A 22,500-nucleotide genomic window follows, 5' to 3' on the forward strand; every position below is an offset into this window, starting at 1 on the left:
GGTTAGAACTCCGTCTTTTGAACGTCAGTACAAGAGATGTGGCAACAATTCTGCGGCGACAGAGAAGTAGCAAAGGATTTTTATCTTTAAGAAATCCTTTGTTCCATTATAGTGGCCATTATAAAACAATTTGTAATGTTTTAAGCAACATTTTAACATTATTTTTCAAACAGTACAGGTAAGTTTTGTTAAGTACCGTAATTTTCGGACTATAAAGCGCGCTTAAAATCCTGTATTTTTCTCAAAACTCAACAGTGCGCCATATAAACCGGTACGCCTCGAAGCTATTTTATTTGGCACATGGTGAAATGATAAGTGTGACCAGTAGATGGCAGTCACATATAAGAGATATGTGTAGATTGCAGTATGACTCAAGTAAACTACAGCAACATTTTATATGTTCCATTGAAAATATAGAACATTACACACGGCGCTCAAAAATATATCAAAATGTTTTAGTACGACTTTGGTAAGCTATGAAGCCGCACCGCTTGATGGATTGTATTGTGCTTCAACATCCATCCATCCATCCATTTTCTACCGCTTTGTCCATTTTGGGGTGGCGGGGGGTGCTGGAGCCTATCTCAGCTGCATTCGGGCGGAAGGCGGGGTACACCCTGCACAAGTCGCCACCTCATCACAGGGCCAACACAGATAGACAGACAACATTCACACTCACCTTCACACACTAGGGCCAATTTAGTGTTGCCAATCAACCTATCCCCATAGGAGTATTATTATGGTGTGTGTATAAGGTAAGACATACAGTATTATCTGGCCTTTTGTTTCAAAATATTATGCAAAAGCAACTTTTCTTACCTGCTGATCTGTATTTGGGATCTGCATAAATCCTAAAAAATTGTGCGCATCCGCCTTTGTAGTCTGTTATGTAGTTACATGTTATGTAGACCACAAGGAAGTGTTTTATTTTTAGAAAAATCATAATAATCCGCCCTATAATCTGGTGCGCCTTTTGTATGAAAACCTGATTAGACCCGTTCATGGGCAGTGCGCTTTATAATCCGGTGCGTCCTAAAGTCCGGAAAATACAGTAAGTGTAGAAATAAGCCGACTGCAAGTAAAGTTAACGAACAATAAAACATTCATGTCTTAAATGTAATGATTATTGACAGATGTAATGCAAAAATGAGTCACACTAACGTAAAAATATTTTTCTGTCAAATAAGGATTTTTTTTTTTTTAAATCAAATGAATCACACTTTTGAATTGAGATGAATTATGATTAATCACAGGTTAATACTAGCTGGCATAATTAAAAAAAAGGCCCCAATATTTGGACACAAAAACAATTGTATTTCCAGAATATCACAAAGGAACATTTTGTCAATGTTTTACTTGTCTTTTGATTGTGCTAAATTTTATCTTAAGTCCCGTTGGGGTTTATTTGATCTTAAGTGCCGTTGGGGTTTATTTTGTAGCAAATTTTGCCAGCGAGACCGCCACACTGCAAAAAGTCAGTGTTCTAAACAAGAAAAAAAAATACAAAAATTAGAGGTATTTTACTTGAACTAAGCAAAATTATCTGCCAATAGAACAGGAAAATTTGGCTTGTCAAGACTTTCCAAAACAAGTAAAATTAGCTAACCTCAATGAACCCAAAAATACCTTAAAATAAGTATATTCTCACTAATAACAACTGTACTACTATATGACTACGTATTTTCTATTGTTTCATTGAAAATAAAATCATTTGTTTTAATTATGAGACACAATCGTGTCGAAGTCATGTTTTTTTTTTTTGCATGCTTGAATTAAGAAATGATTACTTTAAAAAAGTAGTTTTATACTTGTGAGTGTTGATGACACAGCTTTGCAACAGTTGATATTCTAGTTTCAAACATGTTTTATTCAATATAGGTCATCAAATCTCAGCAAAAAAGCTGTAATATCTTACTGAGATCATTTACGACCAAAACACTTAAAACAAGTAAAACACTCTAACATAAAATCTGCTTAGCGAGAAGAATGATCTTATCAGTCAGAAAATAAGCCAATATCACCCTTATTTGAGATATTTAAAGGCCTACTGAAATGAATTTTTTTTATTTAAACGGGGACAGCAGATCCATTCTATGTGTCATACTTGATCATTTCGCGATATTGCCATATTTTTGCTGAAAGGATTTAGTATAGAACAACGACGATAAAGTTCGCAACTTTTGGTCGCTGATAAAAAAAAGCCTTGCCTATACCGGAAGTAGCGTGACGTCACAGGAGGAAGGATTCCTCACAATTCCCCGTTGTTTACAATGGAGCGAGAGAGATTCGGACTGAGAAAGCGAGGATTACCCCATTAATTTGAGCGAGGATGAAAGATTTGTGGATGAGGAACGTTAAAGTGAAAGACTAGAGGCAGTGCAGGGTGTATCTTTTTTCGCTCTGACCGTAACTTAGGTACAAGGTCTCATTGGATTCCACACACTCTCCTTTTTCCATTGTGGATCACAGATTTGTATTTTAAACCACCTCGGATACTATATCCTCTTGAAAATGAGAGTCGAGAACGCGAAATGGACATTCACAGTGACTTTTATGTCCACGACAATACATCGTTGACGCACTTTAGCTACGGAGCTAACGTGATAGCATCGGGCTCAAATGCAGATAGAAACAAAATTTTAACAAACCCTGACTGGAAGGATAGACAGAAGATCAACAATACTATTAAACCATGAACATGTAAATACACGGTTAATCATTTCCAGCTTGGCGAAGCTTAACAATTGAAGCTAACTAACTTAGCTACGTAGCTAACGTGATAGTATCAGGCTCAAATGCAGATAAAAACAAAATAAATAAATCCCTGACTGGAAGGATAGACAGAAGATCAACAATACTATTAAACCATGAACATGTAAATACACGGTTAATAATTTCCAGCTTGGCGAAGCTTAACAATTGAAGCTAACTAACTTAGCTACGTAGCTAACGTGATAGTATCAGGCTCAAATGCAGATAGAAACAAAATTTTAAAAAACCCTGACTGGAAGGATAGACAGAAGATCAACAATACTATTAAACCATGAACATGTAAATACACGGTTAATCATTTCCAGCTTGGCGAAGCTTAACAATTGAAGCTAACTAACTTAGCTACGTAGCTAACGTGATAGTATCAGGCTCAAATGCAGATAGAAACAAAATTTAAAAAAACCCTGACTGGAAGGATAGACAGAAGATCAACAATACTATTAAACCATGAACATGTAAATACACGGTTAATCATTTCCAGTTTGGCGAAGCTTAACAATTGAAGCTAATTAACTTAGCTACGTAGCTAACGTGATAGTATCAGGCTCAAATGCAGATAGAAACAAAATTTTAAAAAACCCTGACTGGAAGGATAGACAGAAGATCAACAATACTATTAAACCATGAACATGTAAATACACGGTTAATAATTTCCAGCTTGGCGAAGCTTAACAATTGAAGCTAACTAACTTAGCTACGTAGCTAACGTGATAGTATCAGGCTCAAATGCAGATAGAAACAAAATTTAAAAAAACCCTGACTGGAAGGATAGACAGAAGATCAACAATACTATTAAACCATGAACATGTAAATACACGGTTAATCATTTCCAGCTTGGCGAAGCTTAACAATTGAAGCTAACTAACTTAGCTACGTAGCTAACGTGATAGTATCAGGCTCAAATGCAGATAGAAACAAAATTTAAAAAAACCCTGACTGGAAGGATAGACAGAAGATCAACAATACTATTAAACCATGAACATGTAAATACACGGTTAATCATTTCCAGTTTGGCGAAGCTTAACAATTGAAGCTAATTAACTTAGCTACGTAGCTAACGTGATAGTATCAGGCTCAAATGCAGATAGAAACAAAATTTAAAAAAACCCTGACTGGAAGGATAGACAGAAGATCAACAATACTATTAAACCATGAACATGTAAATACACGGTTAATAATTTCCAGCTTGGCGAAGCTTAACAATTGAAGCTAACTACGGAGCGGCGGCGGGCGTTGTAGCTTTCGACGACACCCCGGCCGCCATCAGAGTTGGCAAGAAACATATATTTTCCCAAAGTTACGTACGTGACATGCACATAGCGACACGCACGTACGGGCAAGCGATCAAATGTTTGGAAGCCAAAGCTGTACTCACGGTAGCGCGTCTGCTATCCAGCTCAAACACAACACAACCTCCTGATTGTGTTGCTGCAGTCCGCCGCTAATACACCGATCGCACCTACAACGTTCTTCTTTGCAGTCTCCATTGTCCATTAAACAAATTGCAAAAGATTCACCAACACAGATGTCCAGAATACTGTGGAATTGTTCGATGAAAACAGAGCAGTTTGTATGGTGACACATTGGGTCCGAATACTTCCGTTGCCGTCGTGACGTCACGCGCATACGCCATATCCAAAGGAGTTTTTCAACCGGAAGTTTAGCGGGAAATTTAAAATTGCACTTTATAAGTTAACCCGGCCGTATTGGCATGTGTTGCAATGTTAAGATTTCATCATTGATATATAAACTATCAGACTGCGTGGTCGCTAGTAGTGGCTTTCAGTAGGCCTTTAATCTTACTTGGATTTCAGTTTTTGCAGTGCAGTCTGAGTCTTCTCACTCATGTTTGCGCTGACGTATGCATTGACCTGACCAAAGAGTGTCTAACAGCCTCGCAAGTAAATATCCACAATTAGGTTGCAGGAACGTTTGCACTTAAAATAGGGGCATCATGTAAAATGTCTGCCAAAATGCAGAAATCCGCCTTTTTAAACATACATTTTTGCGTCAAAAAAATCACTTCCGCATTTTTTAAAAAATGACATATATTTTAAAAAAAACGCGATCTAAACAAAATTTCTTGGATGCTCGCCTCAGCCGCAGGTACTCGCTGTTCCTCTTTCCAGCTGATCAGCTAGCACAGTTAGTAACTTACCGTATTTCCTTGAATTGGCGCAGGGAATATAGTATTCGCACGTCTAGAATTACTGCCGGCTCAAACTTGTTTCTCAAAATAATTAACGCATGCTTGGCCTTATCGCCGGTTTATTATTGAAGCTGGATCAAATTCGTTTTGCAAAATATTAATTTTATTATCGCATGTCTATAATTTTCGCCGGGTCAAACTCGTTTCGCAAAATATTTAGCATATGGCTAGAACTTCCACCGGGTCAAATTCGTTACGTCACGAGTGACGCATCTGTCCTCATTTTCAAAATGGAGGAAGCTGCTTTCAGTAGTTTACAATCGCACAAAGGAAAAAAGATAAAGAGCTTTTCAGTAGGATTTAAGGTCCAAGCTATTGAATACCGGTACAATATGCTAAAGAGAACAGTAAGCAGCTATGTTTTATTAATATACCGTAGCTGCGTGTGTGAAATACTGTATAAGCCATTAAATGACTCCCGCCTCCTGGTGGTAGAGGGCGCTGCCGCGCTAGTGATCCTTCTTGCGACTTCCGGTACTGCAGAAGAAGTGAACACACGCAGCAAGAGATTTTTTTTTTTTAACAAGGAGGATTACATACCGGTATCTAAAATAAAACAGTTTTCTAAACTGGACTTTCAATGGAAGCAGGAGGTAATAATTAAAGGAATATCTCCATCGAAACAGAGACTTTTAAAACTGAAGAAAGAAAATAAGGAAGACTTCTATAAACAAGTTATCGATGCTTTTGGTCAGAAGGAGCTGCAAATGGACTCCATTTATAAGTACAGGTAAGACCATAATAACGTTTTTTTAATTAAATGTGCTTTTCATGATGGTATGCTTACTTCACACTCAAAGCGCACGCCTAAATTTTATGGATTCCTTTTGGTAAACGCCGGAGTGAGAAGAGGTTTTAAAATAATTACCGCATGCACGGCCATCCCGCCGGTTTCCGGTAAACGCAGGAGTGACAGGAGGTTTTAAATTAATTAACGCCCCTGCGGCTATTCAAGGAAATACGGTACTTGCTTTCGCTCTCCGAGCCACAACGTTGACGGCTGTCTACTTTGCTGCTAATCATACAATCTGAACATTGTAGTTCGAGAGTATTTATCAGTAGCCAGCAAGAAGCAGGCATGTGATTTGACCACAATGAAAAAGACTGAAAAAATTTCCGGGGGACAAGGGGGGCAACGCCCCCCGAAGCTCCTGGTTTTTCACCAATTTAACATGCGAAAATTAACAAAGACAGCACCATTTGAAGAAAATATTTTAGTGTTTAAAGACATGAAAACATCATTAATAGAACATACATAACCCAATTATCCCAATGAATCACTGTATATGGTTCAGTCCCAACAGTATTTAGTCACTAATATTTACATCTTGTGTTCATTTCACATCCACAGGTGTCACATTGATCAGTGTTATTATCTACAGTTTATTTACAGTATTACCACATTACTTCAGTTCACTTCACACATTAGCTTTCTCGGAGAGCCCTAACATGAGCCTTCCATGCAAATTTCTGAGCAGCCTGCATTTTCCTTTTGGTCTCTGCTTTTGTAGCTTCTTTTTTGGATTTTTGGATAAATATAACAAAATACCAAATGTAAACATTTCATTCTTTTCGCCAAAATAGGATATAAATTTATGAAAATAATTAAACGTGTTTAGTATTGTTTACTCATATTTGAAAATAGGAAATAATAATAGTGTGAGGACACTGACATATTGCATGAAACAAGTGTGAAAATATTTACCTTCAAGATTGTTACACCACTGACAATAGTTTCAAGAGACTACATAAGAACTTAATATTACAAAATAGTGTTATATGCAAATTTATTTCAAATAAATTGTTAACTGGAATCAATAATGCGACTCTTTGAATTTCTGTAATTTCATAATATATTTTCACGTGGCTTTTTATTTTTAGAAAAACCCATTTATATTTCGCTAAGCAATAATTGGTTAATATTTAAAACAAACTTGTGTATTTCGCAAGCAAATATTTTTTAGCTTACCTCATTATTAACAACCCTGTCTGCAACTGAAGTGGGTGGATCTTTCCTCTCTATGTCACTTTCGGTTGACATCCAAAAGTACCAGCTAGTGAAAAGTTTGTTTTCCTTGCTTCAAGTTGTTTCATATGTTTTTGGCGTTTCGCATGTACTTCCAAAGCCTTGAAACCTCGTGATCCATAGTCAATATTATCATGACAGCACGTGCACAAAACCTTTCCGGGACGATCGATTTTCCGAATAACATCACCGAACAAAGTCGTAACTTCCTTCTTCCCAACAGTATCAGTGATTTCCCTTTCCATCCAGTCCCCTCGAAACTTATTTTTGACATGTTTATCAATTTCTTTTACTCGTAAAGCGTCCTTTCTCTCGAGAACCGACATTGTTTATATATGGAAAATGGCGGTATGATGACGTTATTAACGTCATCATTCATAACAGATGTCCTGATTGGTCACAAGGAACATATCGACCAATCAACTACGGCGTAATATAAACTACGTCTCGAATCTTGATTTAGGGTCTGAAAAAAAACCAGAAAAACGGGAGATAATTTTTTTCCCCCCGAGATTAAAAAAGACGGAATTCCGACTTTAGATGGAAAAATCACATGCCTGAAGAAGGTATATTTTTCATGTAAACACGACACAGGAAGTATATTACCCGAGGTGACGTGGCTGAAGGATGGAGTTGCCAAATGGGAATTATATAATTTGACATTACATTTTCGATAATAATAATGTTAGTAAATGATCTACTAAAAAAAAACTAAAATGATGTGGTACATTACATGTAAGTGTCAAAAAAAGGTTGGTAGATCTAAAGGTGAAATTGCAGGAAATGTAGTCTTGATTTTCAACATTTCTTTCTGGTTTTGCGTGGCAAAATGTTCACTGCAAAAACTGAAATCTAAGTAAGATTAAATATCTCAAATAAGGGTGATATTTGCTTATTTTCTGTCTGATAAGATAATTCTTCTCACTAAGCAGATTTGATGTTAGAGTGTTTTACTTGTTTTAAGGGTTTTGGTCCTAGATGATCTCAGTAAGATATTACAGCTTGTTGCTGAGATTTGATGACCTATATTGAGTAAAACATGCTTGAAAGTAGAATATCAACTGTTGCAAAGCTGTGTCATCAACACTCACAAGTATAAAACTACTTTTTTAAAGTAATCATTTCTTACTTCAAGCATGAAAAAAAAAAATCATGACTTTGACATAATTGTGTTTCATAATTAAAACAGATGACAACAAAATGGACTTTGCTGTTTTATTTTAAATGAAACAATAGAACATACATCCTCATATAGTAGTACAGTTGGCACAGTACAGTAAACTGACTATTTAAACATTTAACATGTGACATTTCAAACAATTTTGAACAGAAATAGTTCATGCACATTCAGATGAATTCTTCAAAATTACAATTAAAAAAATTTGGGCCGGGGGCCGGGCTGTATATATGCACACTAATCGACTGAAAGAGCACGCACTTGGCGCGATGATGTCATGTTGTCGATGGAAAAATGCATTTTTAGACAATATGATTTGCCTGAGCGGCTAGGAGACCCCGAGAGTAACAAGCGGTTGCCTTGTTGCCTTTCCATTAAGAACAAAAAATAAGTGTTTAGTATAAGTTTGCTGGTTTCAAGAAATGTAATGCCAAGCGCATATCATTATGTCAAGGTAATGGCACTAGCATTTACTTCATTTAAGAATATTTTTCAACATATTGAGCAAAAAGGTCTCTTTTTTTTCTACCAAGAAAAGTGCACTTATTAGTGAGAATATACTTATTTTAAGGTCTTTTTGCTTTTTGGGTTCATTGAAGTTAGCTAATTTTACTTGTTTTGGAAAGTCTTGACAAGCCAAATTTTCTTGTTCTATTGGCAGATAATTTTGCTTAGTTAAAGTAAAATACCCCTCATTTTTGTATTTTTTTTCTTGTTTTTGAACACTGACTTTTTGCAGTGTTCCTATCTTTTTTTGTCAGTTTTCCCCTTTTTCCTCAAATGCCTGAAAATAAATACATTGCGTGATTAATCTGCACGTGATTAATGCAATACTTATTTGTGACTAATTGAGTTAGGATGTAAAAACAATGGTAGTCTCCTGTAATCAGGAATGAATGGCACGTAATAAAGGTGAGTCACATTTAATTGGCTGTCACACAAACGCAGTGGTGTGCCGTTAAGGCCTTCTCTGCTGGCCTAACATAACCAGAAATCATGATCATGATTAAAGATAAAATAATTGTTTTATTTACTTTCCCTAAATATCTAAAAGTATTCATATTCTCTTCATGTCATATTATGCTCCTTCCAGTGCTGTTGTTTTTCGTTTTAGTTTGTATCCAATCAGAATTCAGCTAGCTTATGTTGCCATGCTGTACCAAATTTGCCCGGGGCCTTCAAATCAACAATGCGGGCGTCCGTGCACTGTAAGTGAACAGGCACATACAGTTGATAGACAGTTGCGATAGCCAATCAGATCATGAGTTGTTGTCAGTAACGTTGAACATGACATTTACGCGTCCTGTGATTGGATACTCATCGGGACCGTTAGTGGATGAATTTGAGAACACATAGAGTTAAGAGACAGTTGCGATAGCCAATCAGATCACAAGTTGTTGACAGTAGCCTATCTAGGTAGCCTGATGTTAACGAGACTGTGATTGGATACACACTTGTCATTCCAAAGTGACTATCCAATCACTAGTTTCAATTTAGCAGGAAGCAAGATAGCAGAGAAGGAGAACAAGATGTTGATTATTTGGCAGATATATATATTTGCAAGGCCATTTTCAAGAAGGGTATTTAAATAGCTTAGTTGTTCTGGCGATGAAAGGGGGAAATGCTCGCAATTTCCACTCGAATAAGCCGAGGACTAGGGGTACCACTAGCTTATACGGCGTCGAATAGGTTCTATAAATTGTGAGTTCAAATATTTAATTTTTTCACTTTTAATATGTTTTTTGCACTTTTTATTTTGACAGTACTGATGCGTTTTAATTGTTTTTTAAATGCGCCAGAAAATAACCGGTTTTGTACACTGTTGATGTGATTCAATGCGCAGTAAATGTATAGTAATTCTCCAGCAATGGTCATGTGGTATAAATAATGGTATTTTGAGAGGTAATTATGGAAGTCGGACATCACTGAAGGCCTAGGTGGGAAACTCCACAAATGTAAAAAACATTACAAATATACAGTAAGACACGTGGTCTTACTGTATACCGTATATGACTAGAGATGTCCGATAATGGCTTTTTTGCCGATATCCGATATTCCGATATTGTCCAACTCTTAATTACCGATTCCGATATCAACCGATGCCGATACATACAGTCGTGGAATTAACACATTAGTATCCCTAATTTTGTTGTGATGCCCCGCTGGATGCATTAAACAATGTAACAAGGTTTTCCAAAATAAATCAACTCAAGTTATGGAAAAAAATGCCAACATGGCACTGCCATATTTATTGTTGAAGTCACAAAGTGCATTATTTTTTTTAACATGCCTCAAAACAGCAGCTTGGAATTTGGGACATGCCCTCCCTGAGAGAGCATGAGGAGGTTGAGGTGGGCGGGGTTGGGGGGTAGGTGGAAGCGGGGGGGTGTATATTGTAGCGTCCCGGAAGAGTTAGTGCTGCAAGGGGTTCTGGGTATTTGTTCTGTTGTGTTTATGTTGTGTTACGGTGCGGATGTTCTCCCGAAATGTGTTTGTCATTCTTGTTTGGTGTGGGTTCACAGTGTGGCGCATATTTGTAACAGTGTTAAAGTTGTTTATACGGCCACCCTCAGTGTGACCTGTATGGCTGTAGACCAAGTATGCCTTGCATTCACTTGTGTGTGTGAAAAAGCCGTAGATGTTATGCGACTGGGCCGGCACGCAAAGGCAGTGCCTTTAAGCTTTATTGGCGCTCTGTACTTCTCCCTACGTCCGTGTACACAGCAGCGTTTTAAAAAGTCATACATTTTACTTTTTGAAACCGACACCAATAATTTCTGATATTACATTTTAAAGCATTTATCGGCCGATAATATCAGACATCCCTAGTTGTGACTTCACCTAACTTCCTAAATATGCATGTTTTGATGCTTTGCATCAAAGCCAAGGAAAAAAACAAAACTAGGTCATTTGATGCTCGCTCAAATGACGTGATGTACAAAAGTGGTTTTGAATTTGAAAGTTTGACAGAACTTTGCTATCATTTGGAATTGAGGAAGTTGCTTGTGTCCAACAGTGCTCCGCCAGCTGTGGTGTGGGCTACCAGCAGCGTGTGGTCTCCTGCTCCAAAATACCCTCCTCTCGGGCGTCGCATCTTTACTCCGCCCAGTCCCTCACTGCTGCCATCCACTGCCCGGACCCCCGCCCTGCCAGCAGCAGACCCTGTCTCCTCAAGGACTGCCTGCAGGCGTCTTATTGGAAAGTGGGTCTTTGGAGTAAGGTGAGCCCCCACCCACAACAGCAACAGCTTGCTGCTCATAGAACTAATCACTACTCTGGTCTTAACCAAAAATGAAAAACAAACAAAAAAAAAAGATACTTAGTGCTCATGTTGGTGTTGTTGGCTTAGTGTTCACACTGGGTTATTTTGTCATGTGACCAAAGACTGCACAGTAAAGCACATATTTATAAAGTAAAGCCTTGATTGGATAGCTTTTATGACTTAAGGCTGGAATATTCTCTCACGTCACGTAGCTTGCGTCCCTCTCGACGACATAGGATAGGATAGGTCTTTATTTTCATTGCAACAAGTACAACAAAACTATGTTTTCAGCACAAACCCGTTCAAGATTAGACAAACAAACAGTGTACAGGGTTACAGAACAGGAACGCTGATGGGTCGCCACAAGGCGCCCCGTAAAAGGTGGGGAAAAAGGTAGAACGCTGGGGAAGAAGATGAGTAAAAAAATACAATCTAGACTGGGCTGCTAAGGGGGCCTAGTCTGGAGTGGGAAAAAACCTCCATGCCATGCACACATGTTACATTTAATCACGACAATTCGCAACGGGGGGAGGGTGGGGGGTTGGGACCCTAGAGGTCGACTGCTGCTATGAAGCGCTGCCAGCCGTCCATCACCCCAAAGGGGAATCAAGCACTGGTGAAGGCGTGGGGTGGGGGAGTGTGTGTGTATATGCCCATTGTGTTGATTTAGTATCCATAGGCCTGGGGCCATTCTGCATGCAAGCAGAAGTTCGACTCCAGGTGTCGTTGAGGAGGGAGGGAGGTCAAAAGCGTCCATCATTGAGGTGTCCTCGGGGATGTTTTCAGAACAGCCTGCTCCTGTTGTTGCAGCGTCAAGGCCATTCGAGGGAGTCAAATCGTAGATTAGCATTTTTGTTTTCCCGCGAGCAGGCATTACAATGGCTTGTCTGTTCTATTCGTCCATGCTGGCCCTCATATCGAATTGTTCCCTTTCAACCAGCTTTTCCATGATGTGATCCATCTTGCGATTCAGTTCAGAAATCGCCCCAGTCTGTGATCCCACAGCCCGGCCCAAACCTTCCATTGCAACGAACAGCCTTTGGGCCCCTTGAGTGGCTGCCATCGTCTTACGAATTTGACGATACACCAGAGCAATGCCCAGCCCAATCAGCAGGTGCCCTGCGATCATGGTTCCAAATATGTAGATGTCTTCCACGTCCTCGATGAAAAGGACTGAGGCACTCCATTTATCCCAGGAATCTCTCACGTACCCCGCAGCAATGGTCCCATCAGGGCAGCCAGACTCCCCAGAACCTCTTTTCCTCGTCGAAAAGATTTGGTCAAATGAGTCAAGAGTACAGCTGATCATTTCCATGTCTGATGCTTTAGATTTGGAGGACAGCGCAAAGAAAGAGGCTTCAAAAAAGTGTAGACAAGACAAAACAAAGAGAGCAAGAAGGGAGCGGAAAAAAATGTGACCGCCCTCACCAGAGGCAAGACAGAAAGGTCTTGGTTAGTTGATTTATAGTTCTTCCATGAGAGGTGGTGCCAGACTTGTAATTCTCTACCTAAACACTAAGGGGCAGTGTCTCAAGAAGGAGCAACTGCAGACTGTGTATTACTTTCCTGTGAAGAGTGACTACAAACAACCACAACAAGGACAATTTTGCCTTGACTGGAACTAATCAATCTCAATAATCAGGTTACTTTTATGGACGTTTTACTAAGGAACCTTTGTGAAGGTGGACTGTGCAACTTGTGAACAAGTCGCGGCAGAGGACGTTATTATTTGCAACAATATTTGGCCGTTCGGGACAAGAGAGACCCGAAATGTCATTGTAAATAAACACAACTGTTAAATAACTCTTAAATTAACGACATGCTGATGTTAATCTGTATGGTCATGTTCAAAGTTCACAAATGTTTTGAAAGATTATTGACGGAGAATGAGAAGTGTTGTATTTGAGACAAAAACAGAAAGAATATGTGTCGGAATTGAACCTGTTAGTACAAGATTGGCAATTAAAATTAAAAAGAGTGTTGTACTTTGACTTCTTCTGGACGCAACAACAACAACAAGAGCACAATTTAAAGACGGAGTCATGCTACTCTTCGCCGGCAACACAACAAAGTTCAACTCTGTGAACCCCCCTCTGTTTTCACCACAGAAATCGGTATCATTTGATTATATATATATTTTTTAAAAGTACAAAAAATGTTTTCCATGCAACACGATCTGGGGAATACCGCAACAGCGTTATATCGGACTTTGAGTGTATTTACATGTTTGTAATGTGAAAAAAACAAAATATGATGTTATTCTCATTTGAGTTTTCCAAATGGACGTGTATTGTAGGACACTTACTACGTTTCCATGCACTAAATGAGTCTGATTTCTCAAATAGTTTTTCTTGTATTTTCACACCTACGTGTGAAGACCAAGTGTCTATGCACTCTCTCTAATGCGCCATGTGCCTCCTGTACACTGGGGGGCGCTTATTTCCTTTTCGCGCGGATAAATGTATTGCTTTTTAAGATTAATTAAGATTAAAGTACCAATGATTGTCACACACACACTAGATGTGGTGAAATTTGTCCTCTGCATTTGTCCCATCCCCTTGGGGAGCAGTGGGCAGCAGCGGCGCCGCGCCCGGGAATCATTTTGGTGATTTAACCCCCAACTCCAACCCTTTGTTGCTGAGTGCCAAGCAGGGAGGTTATGGGTCCCATTTTTATAGTCTTTGGTATGACTCGGCTGGGATTTGAACTCCAACCTACCGATCTCAGGGCGGACACTCTAACCCAGGGGTGTCAAACGTAAGGCCCGTGGGCCGGATCAGGCCCGTGAACAGGTTTTATCCGGCCCGTGGGATGAGTTTACTAAGTATAAAAATGCGCCGAAATTTTTGAATGAAAGAAACTGCTGTTTTAATTGTGTCCACTAGATGTCACAATAGCAATTATTTGTGTCTTTCTAGATTATGCTACATATGTAAAAAAATAAATAAAAAATATACCACACGATGTAAGCAAACTACATAAATAACATCCTGTAATTTGATTTTTATATTATTTTTTTAATAATAATAATAATAGATTTTATTTGTAAAAAGCACTTTACATTGAGTAAACAACCTCAAAGTGCTACAGTGTATTAAAAAAATAAAATAAAATAAATGAATTAGAAAAAAATAAAAAGATAATAAAAAATAAATAAAAACTAGAACAGCCAAATAGCTAAAACTAGTATGCATATATCTAAAAAAAAAAAAAAGGCTTTTTTAAAAAGAAGGGTTTTCAAGCCTTTTTTAAAAGCATCCACAGTCTGTGGTGCCCTCAGGTGGTCAGGGAGAGCGTTCCACAGACTGAGAGCAGCGGAGCAGAAAGTCCGGTCTCCCATTGTTCACTGAAGTTGTCTTTATTTTTAAGTTATCGTGCCGTGATTTCACCAGTCCGGCCCACTTGGGAGTAGATTTTTCTCCATGTGGCCCCCCATCTAAAATGAGTTTGACACCCCTGCTCTAACCACTAGGCCACTGAGATGGATTTCCGGTTGACTTCTGACATCACACCAGACATCTGCGGCTCGTTACAAATCAACAGTTTAGCTCCATCGTACTTGATGTTTGCTTTAGTATTGGCACAAATTACAACTATAATGGCTATGTTGATGTTAAATAGCAGACAGCACCAAGAAATGATCTCGGATTGTGCTACTACCAAGAATGTATCGGGTCGGATGCAAAGAATGACCGGCGGAAGAGTTTTTTTCAAAGGAATTTTCGGACCAAAATCATAGAAACAAAACTTTAGAATGTCTTCAAGTTCACCCAAAAGGCTCTGTGGGTTTTAAAGGAGTTTTAAATTCGAAGGAAAAGACCTGACTGATATCCAGATTAAGGTTGCTATTGTTCGGGACTATCTTGCCAGTTGTGTGGAAAGTGAATCAGTTGGCTTGACAAATGCACACTTTATTATTCGCCTTTAATGTACCTGCTTCATTATCTTTCATCTCATTCCTATTTCGTTCGCCAGTCCGAGTTAAGCGAGCATTCTACATTTACTTAACTACCTTCTTAAATAAATCTGTTAATTTTTTTTTACCATCAATGCACTTCAAAATGTTATGTTGTTTTAATTTGTGAAGCAAATAAACACCCTCGTCCTAATTACAAATGTTGCTATGTTTCCCACGCGTTGAGACTAAGGGTCCTCTATGGTGGCACATACCCACTCGAGAGCTCTGGTTTTCAATCGCATAATCCAGGTGTGTTGGTCTGACTTTTCAAAAACCCAACACGATCGGATTAAAGTATTTCCGTGGGCTGTAGGATGCTTATTTAGAGCCGAGCTATTTGAGAAGTGGGACTAATTTAGTGCGTGGACACGTACTGACTGGAGTATTGTGCATGGTGACGGTACAAAATTGCAAGCACGTGGGAAAAGTGCAGGGATTGGCTACATTTGTGTGAATAGGTCGGATGTTCTGGAAGGGATGATTGTAAGAGTGGTGCAGGTCTTTGGAGCACTGGTATTTAAAGGCCTACTGAAATGAAATGTTCTTATTTAAACAGGGATAGCAGGTCCATTCTATGTGTCATACTTGATCATTTCGCGATATTGCCATATTTTTGCTGAAAGGATTTAGTAGAGAACATCGACGATAAAGTTCGCAACTTTTGGTCGCTGATAAAAAAGCCTTGCCTGTACCGGAAGTAGCGTGACGTCACAGGTTGTGGAGCTCCTCACATCTGCACATTGTTTACAATCATGGCCACTAGCAGCGAGAGCGATTCGGACAGAGAAAGCGACGATTACCCCATTAATTTGAGCGAGGATGAAAGATTTGTGGATGAGGAAAGTGAGAGTGAAGGATTAGAGGGCAGTGGAAGCGATTCAGATAGGGAAGATGCTGTGAGAGGCGGGTGGAACCTGATATTCAGCTGGGAATGACTAAAACAGTAAATAAACACAAGACATATATATACTCTATTAGCCACAACACAACCAGGCTTATATTCAATATGCCACAAATTAATCCCGCATAACAAACACCTCCCCCCTCCCGTCCATATAACCCACCAATACAACTCAAACACCCGCACAACACACTCAATCCAACAGCCCAAAGTACCGTTCACCTCCGTAAAGTTCATACAGCACATATATTTCCCCAAAGTTACGTACGTGACATGCACATAGCGGCACGCACGTACGGGCAAGTAATCAAATGTTTGGAAGCCAAAGCTGCGTACTCACGGTAGCGCGTCTGCTATCCAACTCAAAGTCCTCCTGGTTGTGTTGCTGCAGCCAGCCGCTAATACACCGATCTCACCTACAAGTTTCTTCTTTGCTGTCTTCATTGTTCATTAAACAAATTGCAAAAGATTCACCAACACAGATGTCCAGAATACTGTGGAATTTTGCGATGAAAACAGACGACTTAATAGCTGGCCACAATAGCGTCCCAATATGTCCGCACAATCCGTGACGTCACGCGCAAACGTCATCATACCGAGACGTTTTCAGCAGAATATTTCGCGGGAAATTTAAAATTGCACTTTACTAATCTAACCCGGCCGTATTGGCATGTGTTGCGATGTTAAGATTTCATCATTGATATATAAACTATCAGACTGCGTGGGTTTCAGTAGGCCTTTAAGCTTGATAGTATGGCAACATAAGACCTAGGACGCGGTCTATTTTTAACTTTTATTACCAATCTTATGCTAAAAAACAACGGCACAATTCCAACAGGTTTTACCTCCCATGAAAATACTTTTGTCTCCTTGACTCTTTGCTTCCCTGCCGGGCACACAACGACACTTCCTCATTCTCCGCCAATCACCTTTCAGTTTGTAAACATGGGAAACACTGACATCAAACCCACAGTTCCACTAACAGACACCTGTATGTATGAGCTTGTGGTCAGCTCAAAGTGACAAAGGTATTGGTTAACAACTTCTAAACAGAAAGTCAACCGAACCACACCAGAGATCACTTGCAAGCGAACTGAGACCCATCTCTAAAGCGGTCTCGGTCCACATGTGAACACACCAGAATTCCTCTAAACAGAAACAAACATGGCATTCTTCTGTTTTCATCCCAGTGCTCTCAAACCTGCGGGGCAGGAGCCATGGAGCGGCGAGTGGAGTGTGTGACCGCCAAAGGACAAACGTCCAAACAGTGCCGTGCCTCAGAAAGACCCTCGCCTCAAGCTGCGTGTCACGCTAGAGAATGTAAGTTTGCCCACGGAGTAATGACATCAAATGGACCGTGTTGTGTACGTTGGCCACCGAGGTCTCTGATTGTGTTTATAGAAGGTCTTTTCCCGCTGGCTTGTAACACATTAGCTAGACCAGCACGCACCTCTTGAAGTGATTACCTCGTGGAAAGATAGGCACTCAGCACTCTGGCCCAAAGCTGCCTTCATTGTGAACTCGCGAGCTCTGCAACGGTCGGCGAGCGGCCAGACTTTGCAGGTTTGCCTGGCCTCTGCCAAGTATTAAAACGACACGCTCGGACTGCAGCCAGTACTGCGGTCAAGTATTAATGCTAATCAGCGCGATATGGCCGCCGAGGGACTCTGGGAAAACAAGAAATGTAATCATTTTTCAGGGGAAAATGTTGCGTTCAAATTGTGATGGTGTTTATGTTAGAAACATAAAAATAAGCATTTTAATTGTAGAGGCTCATGTGACCTCATCGCACATAATGGAGGCGTTCTAAAGCAGTCATATAGTTTTTGACTGATATCCAACACTAGGAGAATCAGAATCAGAATAGTTTTATTGCCATTGTTTGAGAACGGACGGGTTCACAAACTAGGAATTTTTCTTGGTGCAATCGTGCAACATAAAACACATACAACACAGATTTGGTAATAACAAGAGCTTGTTATAAACTTAGAAGGAATTCAAAGGAGCTACTGTAACTATTATTAATAACTACTGAAGTAGTTATTAATAACATATATTGTGTTTCTATATTCCGTGAACTATTCTCAGGGTTTCCAATAGCTTTCTGTTTTTTATTATCATGTGTCGAAACTAAAATCCTACTGATTTCGCATGATATTCTTCACCTGATCGTCAGACCAGTGCAGCTCAGAGGTCATGTTTGTTCCTTTCTTCCGCTTTTTACTTCATTTCCTAATCTCAGTGATTACTGTAGTTGTCATATCAAAACTCCTATTGATTTTGTTTGATAGGAGTTTACAAGTCGTCGGTATTTTCCAATCTTCAGCTTTTCGGGGAGTATGTCTAAACAAGAATCTCGCTGATTTGAATAATCAAATCAATTTGGAGTAATCAAGGTTGCTGAGGTCAGAGGTCAAACCAACATGTTTTGTCCACCAATCTTCAAGTTCTTTGCGAGTATTGTACAGCAAAACAAGAGGCTCGCATGATAACAAACACGGTGCATCTACCTGATCGTCTGAGACTAGCTACCCGGACAGCTGCTGCAACAATTGGCTTGCATAAAAGCATACTTGCCAACCCTCCCGGACTTTCCGGGAGACTCCCGGAATTTCCGTGAGACTCCCGGAATTCAGCGCCTCTCCCGAAAACCTCCCGGAAGAAATTTTCTCCCGGAATTCAGCCGGAGCTGGAGGCCACGCCCCCTCCAGCTCCATGCGGACCTGAGTGGGGGACAGCGGCGACAGTCTGTTTTCACATCCGCTTTCCCACGATATAAACAGCATGCCTGCCCTATCAAGTTATAACTGTAGAATGATCGAGGGTGAGTTCTTGGATTCTTATGTGGGTTTATCGTTAGGCAGTTTCATTAACGTCCTCTCAGCGCGGTAACAACACACAACAACAGCAGTCACGTTTTCGTCTACCGTAAAGCAGTTCGTCTGCCGTAAACAGCAATGTTGTGACACTCTTAAACAGGACAATACTGCCATCTACTGGATAGCCTCCGGGACACTGAAATTCAAGTATTTATTTTATTTATATGTATAATAAAATAAATATATATATATAGCTAGAATTCACTGAAAGTCAAGTATTTCATATATATATATATATATATATATATATATATATATATATATATATATATATATATATATATATATATATATATATATATATATATATATATATATATATATATATATATATATGAAATATATATATATATATATATATATGAAATATATATGAAATACTCGAGTTGGTGAATTCTAGCTGTAAATATACTCCTCCCCTCTTAACCACGCCCCAACCATGCCCCGACCACGCCCCACGCCCCACGCCCCACCCCCCACCTCCCGGAATCGGAGGTCTCAAGGTTGGCAATAATGATAAAAGTCAAACTAATATGTTTAAGTACGACACAATTAAATTCACTGAAATGCCCCATTGACTTAGAATAATACTTGTCGGAGGTCAAAGTTCATATTCTTAAGTCTTAATTTGGACTATTCTCTTAACGCTAGTGCAACTTTAGGTCAGTGTGGTCTGAGGTTACTTTCTTTTTTTTCCACCCCCTCTATTCTGTTTGCTGTCGTGCAATAACTCGTATGATTTTTGACAAAAATTCAAGTGGTTCAAATGATTACTTACTAATCTTTAGACCAGTGGTTCTTAACCTTGTTAGAGGTACCGAACCCCACCAGTTTCATATGCGCCTTCACCAAACCCTTCTTTAGTGAAAAATATATATATATATTTTTTCTTAAATTCAAGACAAAGTTATGTTTTTTTTACTGGTGCACAAAATGAACCGTGCATGAACATCACCTCATTCAAAGAACAACACAAACACAGTGCATGAACTCACAACAAATTACACACCTGCAAATCAGATGGAAAATTAGAGGGAAAATTGTTTGGGGGGTATCCATAATACGCCGATAGGGAGAAGTTTTTATTTACACGATGAGTTGGGTGTGTCTTGACCTCTGCGGCGGAGGCTCTGCCGAACCCCTGAGGCCAACTCACCGAACCCCTAGGGTTCGATCGAACCCAGGTTAAGAACCACTGCTCCCAACTGCGCCACGCCGTCCCCAATATACCTAATTAATCATTTCATTATTGGCCGTGGTGTATTTAAAAAAAAAAAAAAAACAGTGTGTAATGTAAGAGTTTTGTGATTTCCGACTGTCAGTGAGGCCATGAACGTGACTGGCGGATCCCGTGCGTGTTTGGCGAGGACAGTAACTTGTTTTGTTTTTTGAATAAATGGTATCGGCAACCTCTTCGTCACACTGCAAAAACTGAAATCTAAGTAAGATTAAATATCTCAAATAAGGGTGATATTTGATTATTTTCTGTCTGATAAGATAATTATTCTCATTAAGCAGATTTTATGTTAGTGTTTTACTTGTTTTAAGTGTTTTGGTCCTAAATGATCTCAGTAAGATATTACAGCTTGTTGCTTAGATTTGATGACCTATATTGAGTAAAACATGCTTGAAATTAGAATATCAACTGTTGCAAAGCTGTGTCATCAACACTCACAAGTATAAAACTACTTTTTTAAAGTAATAATTTCTTATTTCAAGCATGTAAAAAAAAAATCATGATTTTGACATAATTGTGTCTCATAATTAAAACAGATGACAGCCAAATGGACTTTGCTGTTTTATTTTCAATGAAACAATAGAAAATATAGTAGTACAGTTGGCACAGTACAGTAAACTAGTTAATAAAGTTAATATTTAAACATTTAACATGTGACATGTCAAACAATTTTGAACAGAAATAGTTCATGCACATTCAGATAAATTCTTCAAAATTACAATTAAAAAAATTTGGGCCGGGGGGCCGGGCTGTATATATGCGCACTAATTGACTGAAAGAGCGCGCACTTGGCGCGATGATGTCATGTTATCCATGGAAAAATGCATTTTTAGACAATATGATTTGCCTGAGTGGCTAGGAGACCCCGAGAGTAACAAGAAGTTGCCTTGTTGCCTTTCCATTAAGAACAATAAATTAGTTTGTAGTATAAGTGTGCTGGATTTCAAGAAATGTAATGCCGAGCGCATATCATTATGTCAAGATAATGGCACTTTTTTAATTATTTATTATTATTTAAGAATATTTTTCAACATATTGAGCAAAAATGTCTCATTTTTTTTTCTACCAAGAAAAGTGCACTTGTTATTAGTGAGAATATACTTATTTTAAGGTATTTTTGGGTTCATTGAGGTTAGCTAATTTTACTTGTTTTGGAAAGTCTTGACAAGCCGAATGTTCTTGTTCTATTGGCAGATAATTTTGCTTAGTTCAGATAAAATGCCCCTTAATTTTTGTATTTTTTTTCCTTGTTTTTGAACACTGACTTTTTGCAGTGCATCCTCACAACATCCGGGTAGACGTTACAGTGCTTTTAGATAAAGTCAAAGGTCAGTGTGATGCAAGTGTCAGTGGTCAATATTGTCAAATGAAAAAGAACAGCAAGAAGACTATTGATTTAGGACCTCCAACACAAGTGTTTACTACATGCTATTATTATGTAGACTGAACATAAGCTTGATGCAGTGTGTTTGGAATCAGTTCAAAGAAAAGAAGCAACTCACCCCCCACCACCACTCTTTTGTTGTTTCCTCCAAGGCCAGACGTTTACTTCCTGCCGTGAGGTCCAGATGCGCCAGGGCGTCAGGATGGATGGAGAGTATTACCTCAAAGTCAAGTCCCGCACCCTACAGGTGTGTGTCAGACATACCTAATGAGTCACTTCCTCCACATGTGCTCATTTGTGGTCCCTCAATGTGTCTTCCTGCTCAGATCTACTGCACTGAGATGGAGACTGACTTCCCCAAGGAGTACGTCACATTACGCAGCGGCCAGACGGACAATTACTCTGAGGTGTACGGCTACAGGTACGTGGACACTTTTGGACACAGCTTAAAACAATGTCTGCTAAATATCATCGTGGAGTATCAAAGTTCTTCTCTGTGTTGGATCTACATTCTTGATATTTCCAATGACGGTTCTCAGGCTGTAGACCTGGAGCGTTCTTCCCTTCCAGTTGTCCTGTTAACATCATATAGAAGTCATTATCTAGATCACGGGGGTCAAACTCTACGGAACAAAAATATATACACAACACTTTTGTTTTTGCTCCCATTTTTCATGAGTTGAAGTAAAAGATCT

General features: G+C 39.2%; 1 protein-coding gene across 1 annotated transcript in view; it reads left to right on the forward strand.

Moving 5' to 3' along the window:
• LOC133641709 (A disintegrin and metalloproteinase with thrombospondin motifs 20) overlaps positions 1-22,500 on the forward strand; it is a 409,743-nt gene that overhangs the window by 376,940 nt on the left and 10,303 nt on the right. The window contains exons 31-35 of the mRNA XM_062035652.1: position 1; positions 11,201-11,404; positions 17,496-17,625; positions 21,958-22,052; positions 22,132-22,226. The exon at position 1 is cut by the window's left edge and continues 170 nt beyond it. Of these exons, the coding sequence (XP_061891636.1) occupies position 1; positions 11,201-11,404; positions 17,496-17,625; positions 21,958-22,052; positions 22,132-22,226 (525 nt within the window). The remainder of the gene's footprint in view (positions 2-11,200; positions 11,405-17,495; positions 17,626-21,957; positions 22,053-22,131; positions 22,227-22,500) is intronic.

This window comes from Entelurus aequoreus, linkage group LG24 (assembly GCF_033978785.1).
Source record: "Entelurus aequoreus isolate RoL-2023_Sb linkage group LG24, RoL_Eaeq_v1.1, whole genome shotgun sequence".
NCBI classification, from domain to species: Eukaryota; Metazoa; Chordata; class Actinopteri; order Syngnathiformes; family Syngnathidae; genus Entelurus; species Entelurus aequoreus.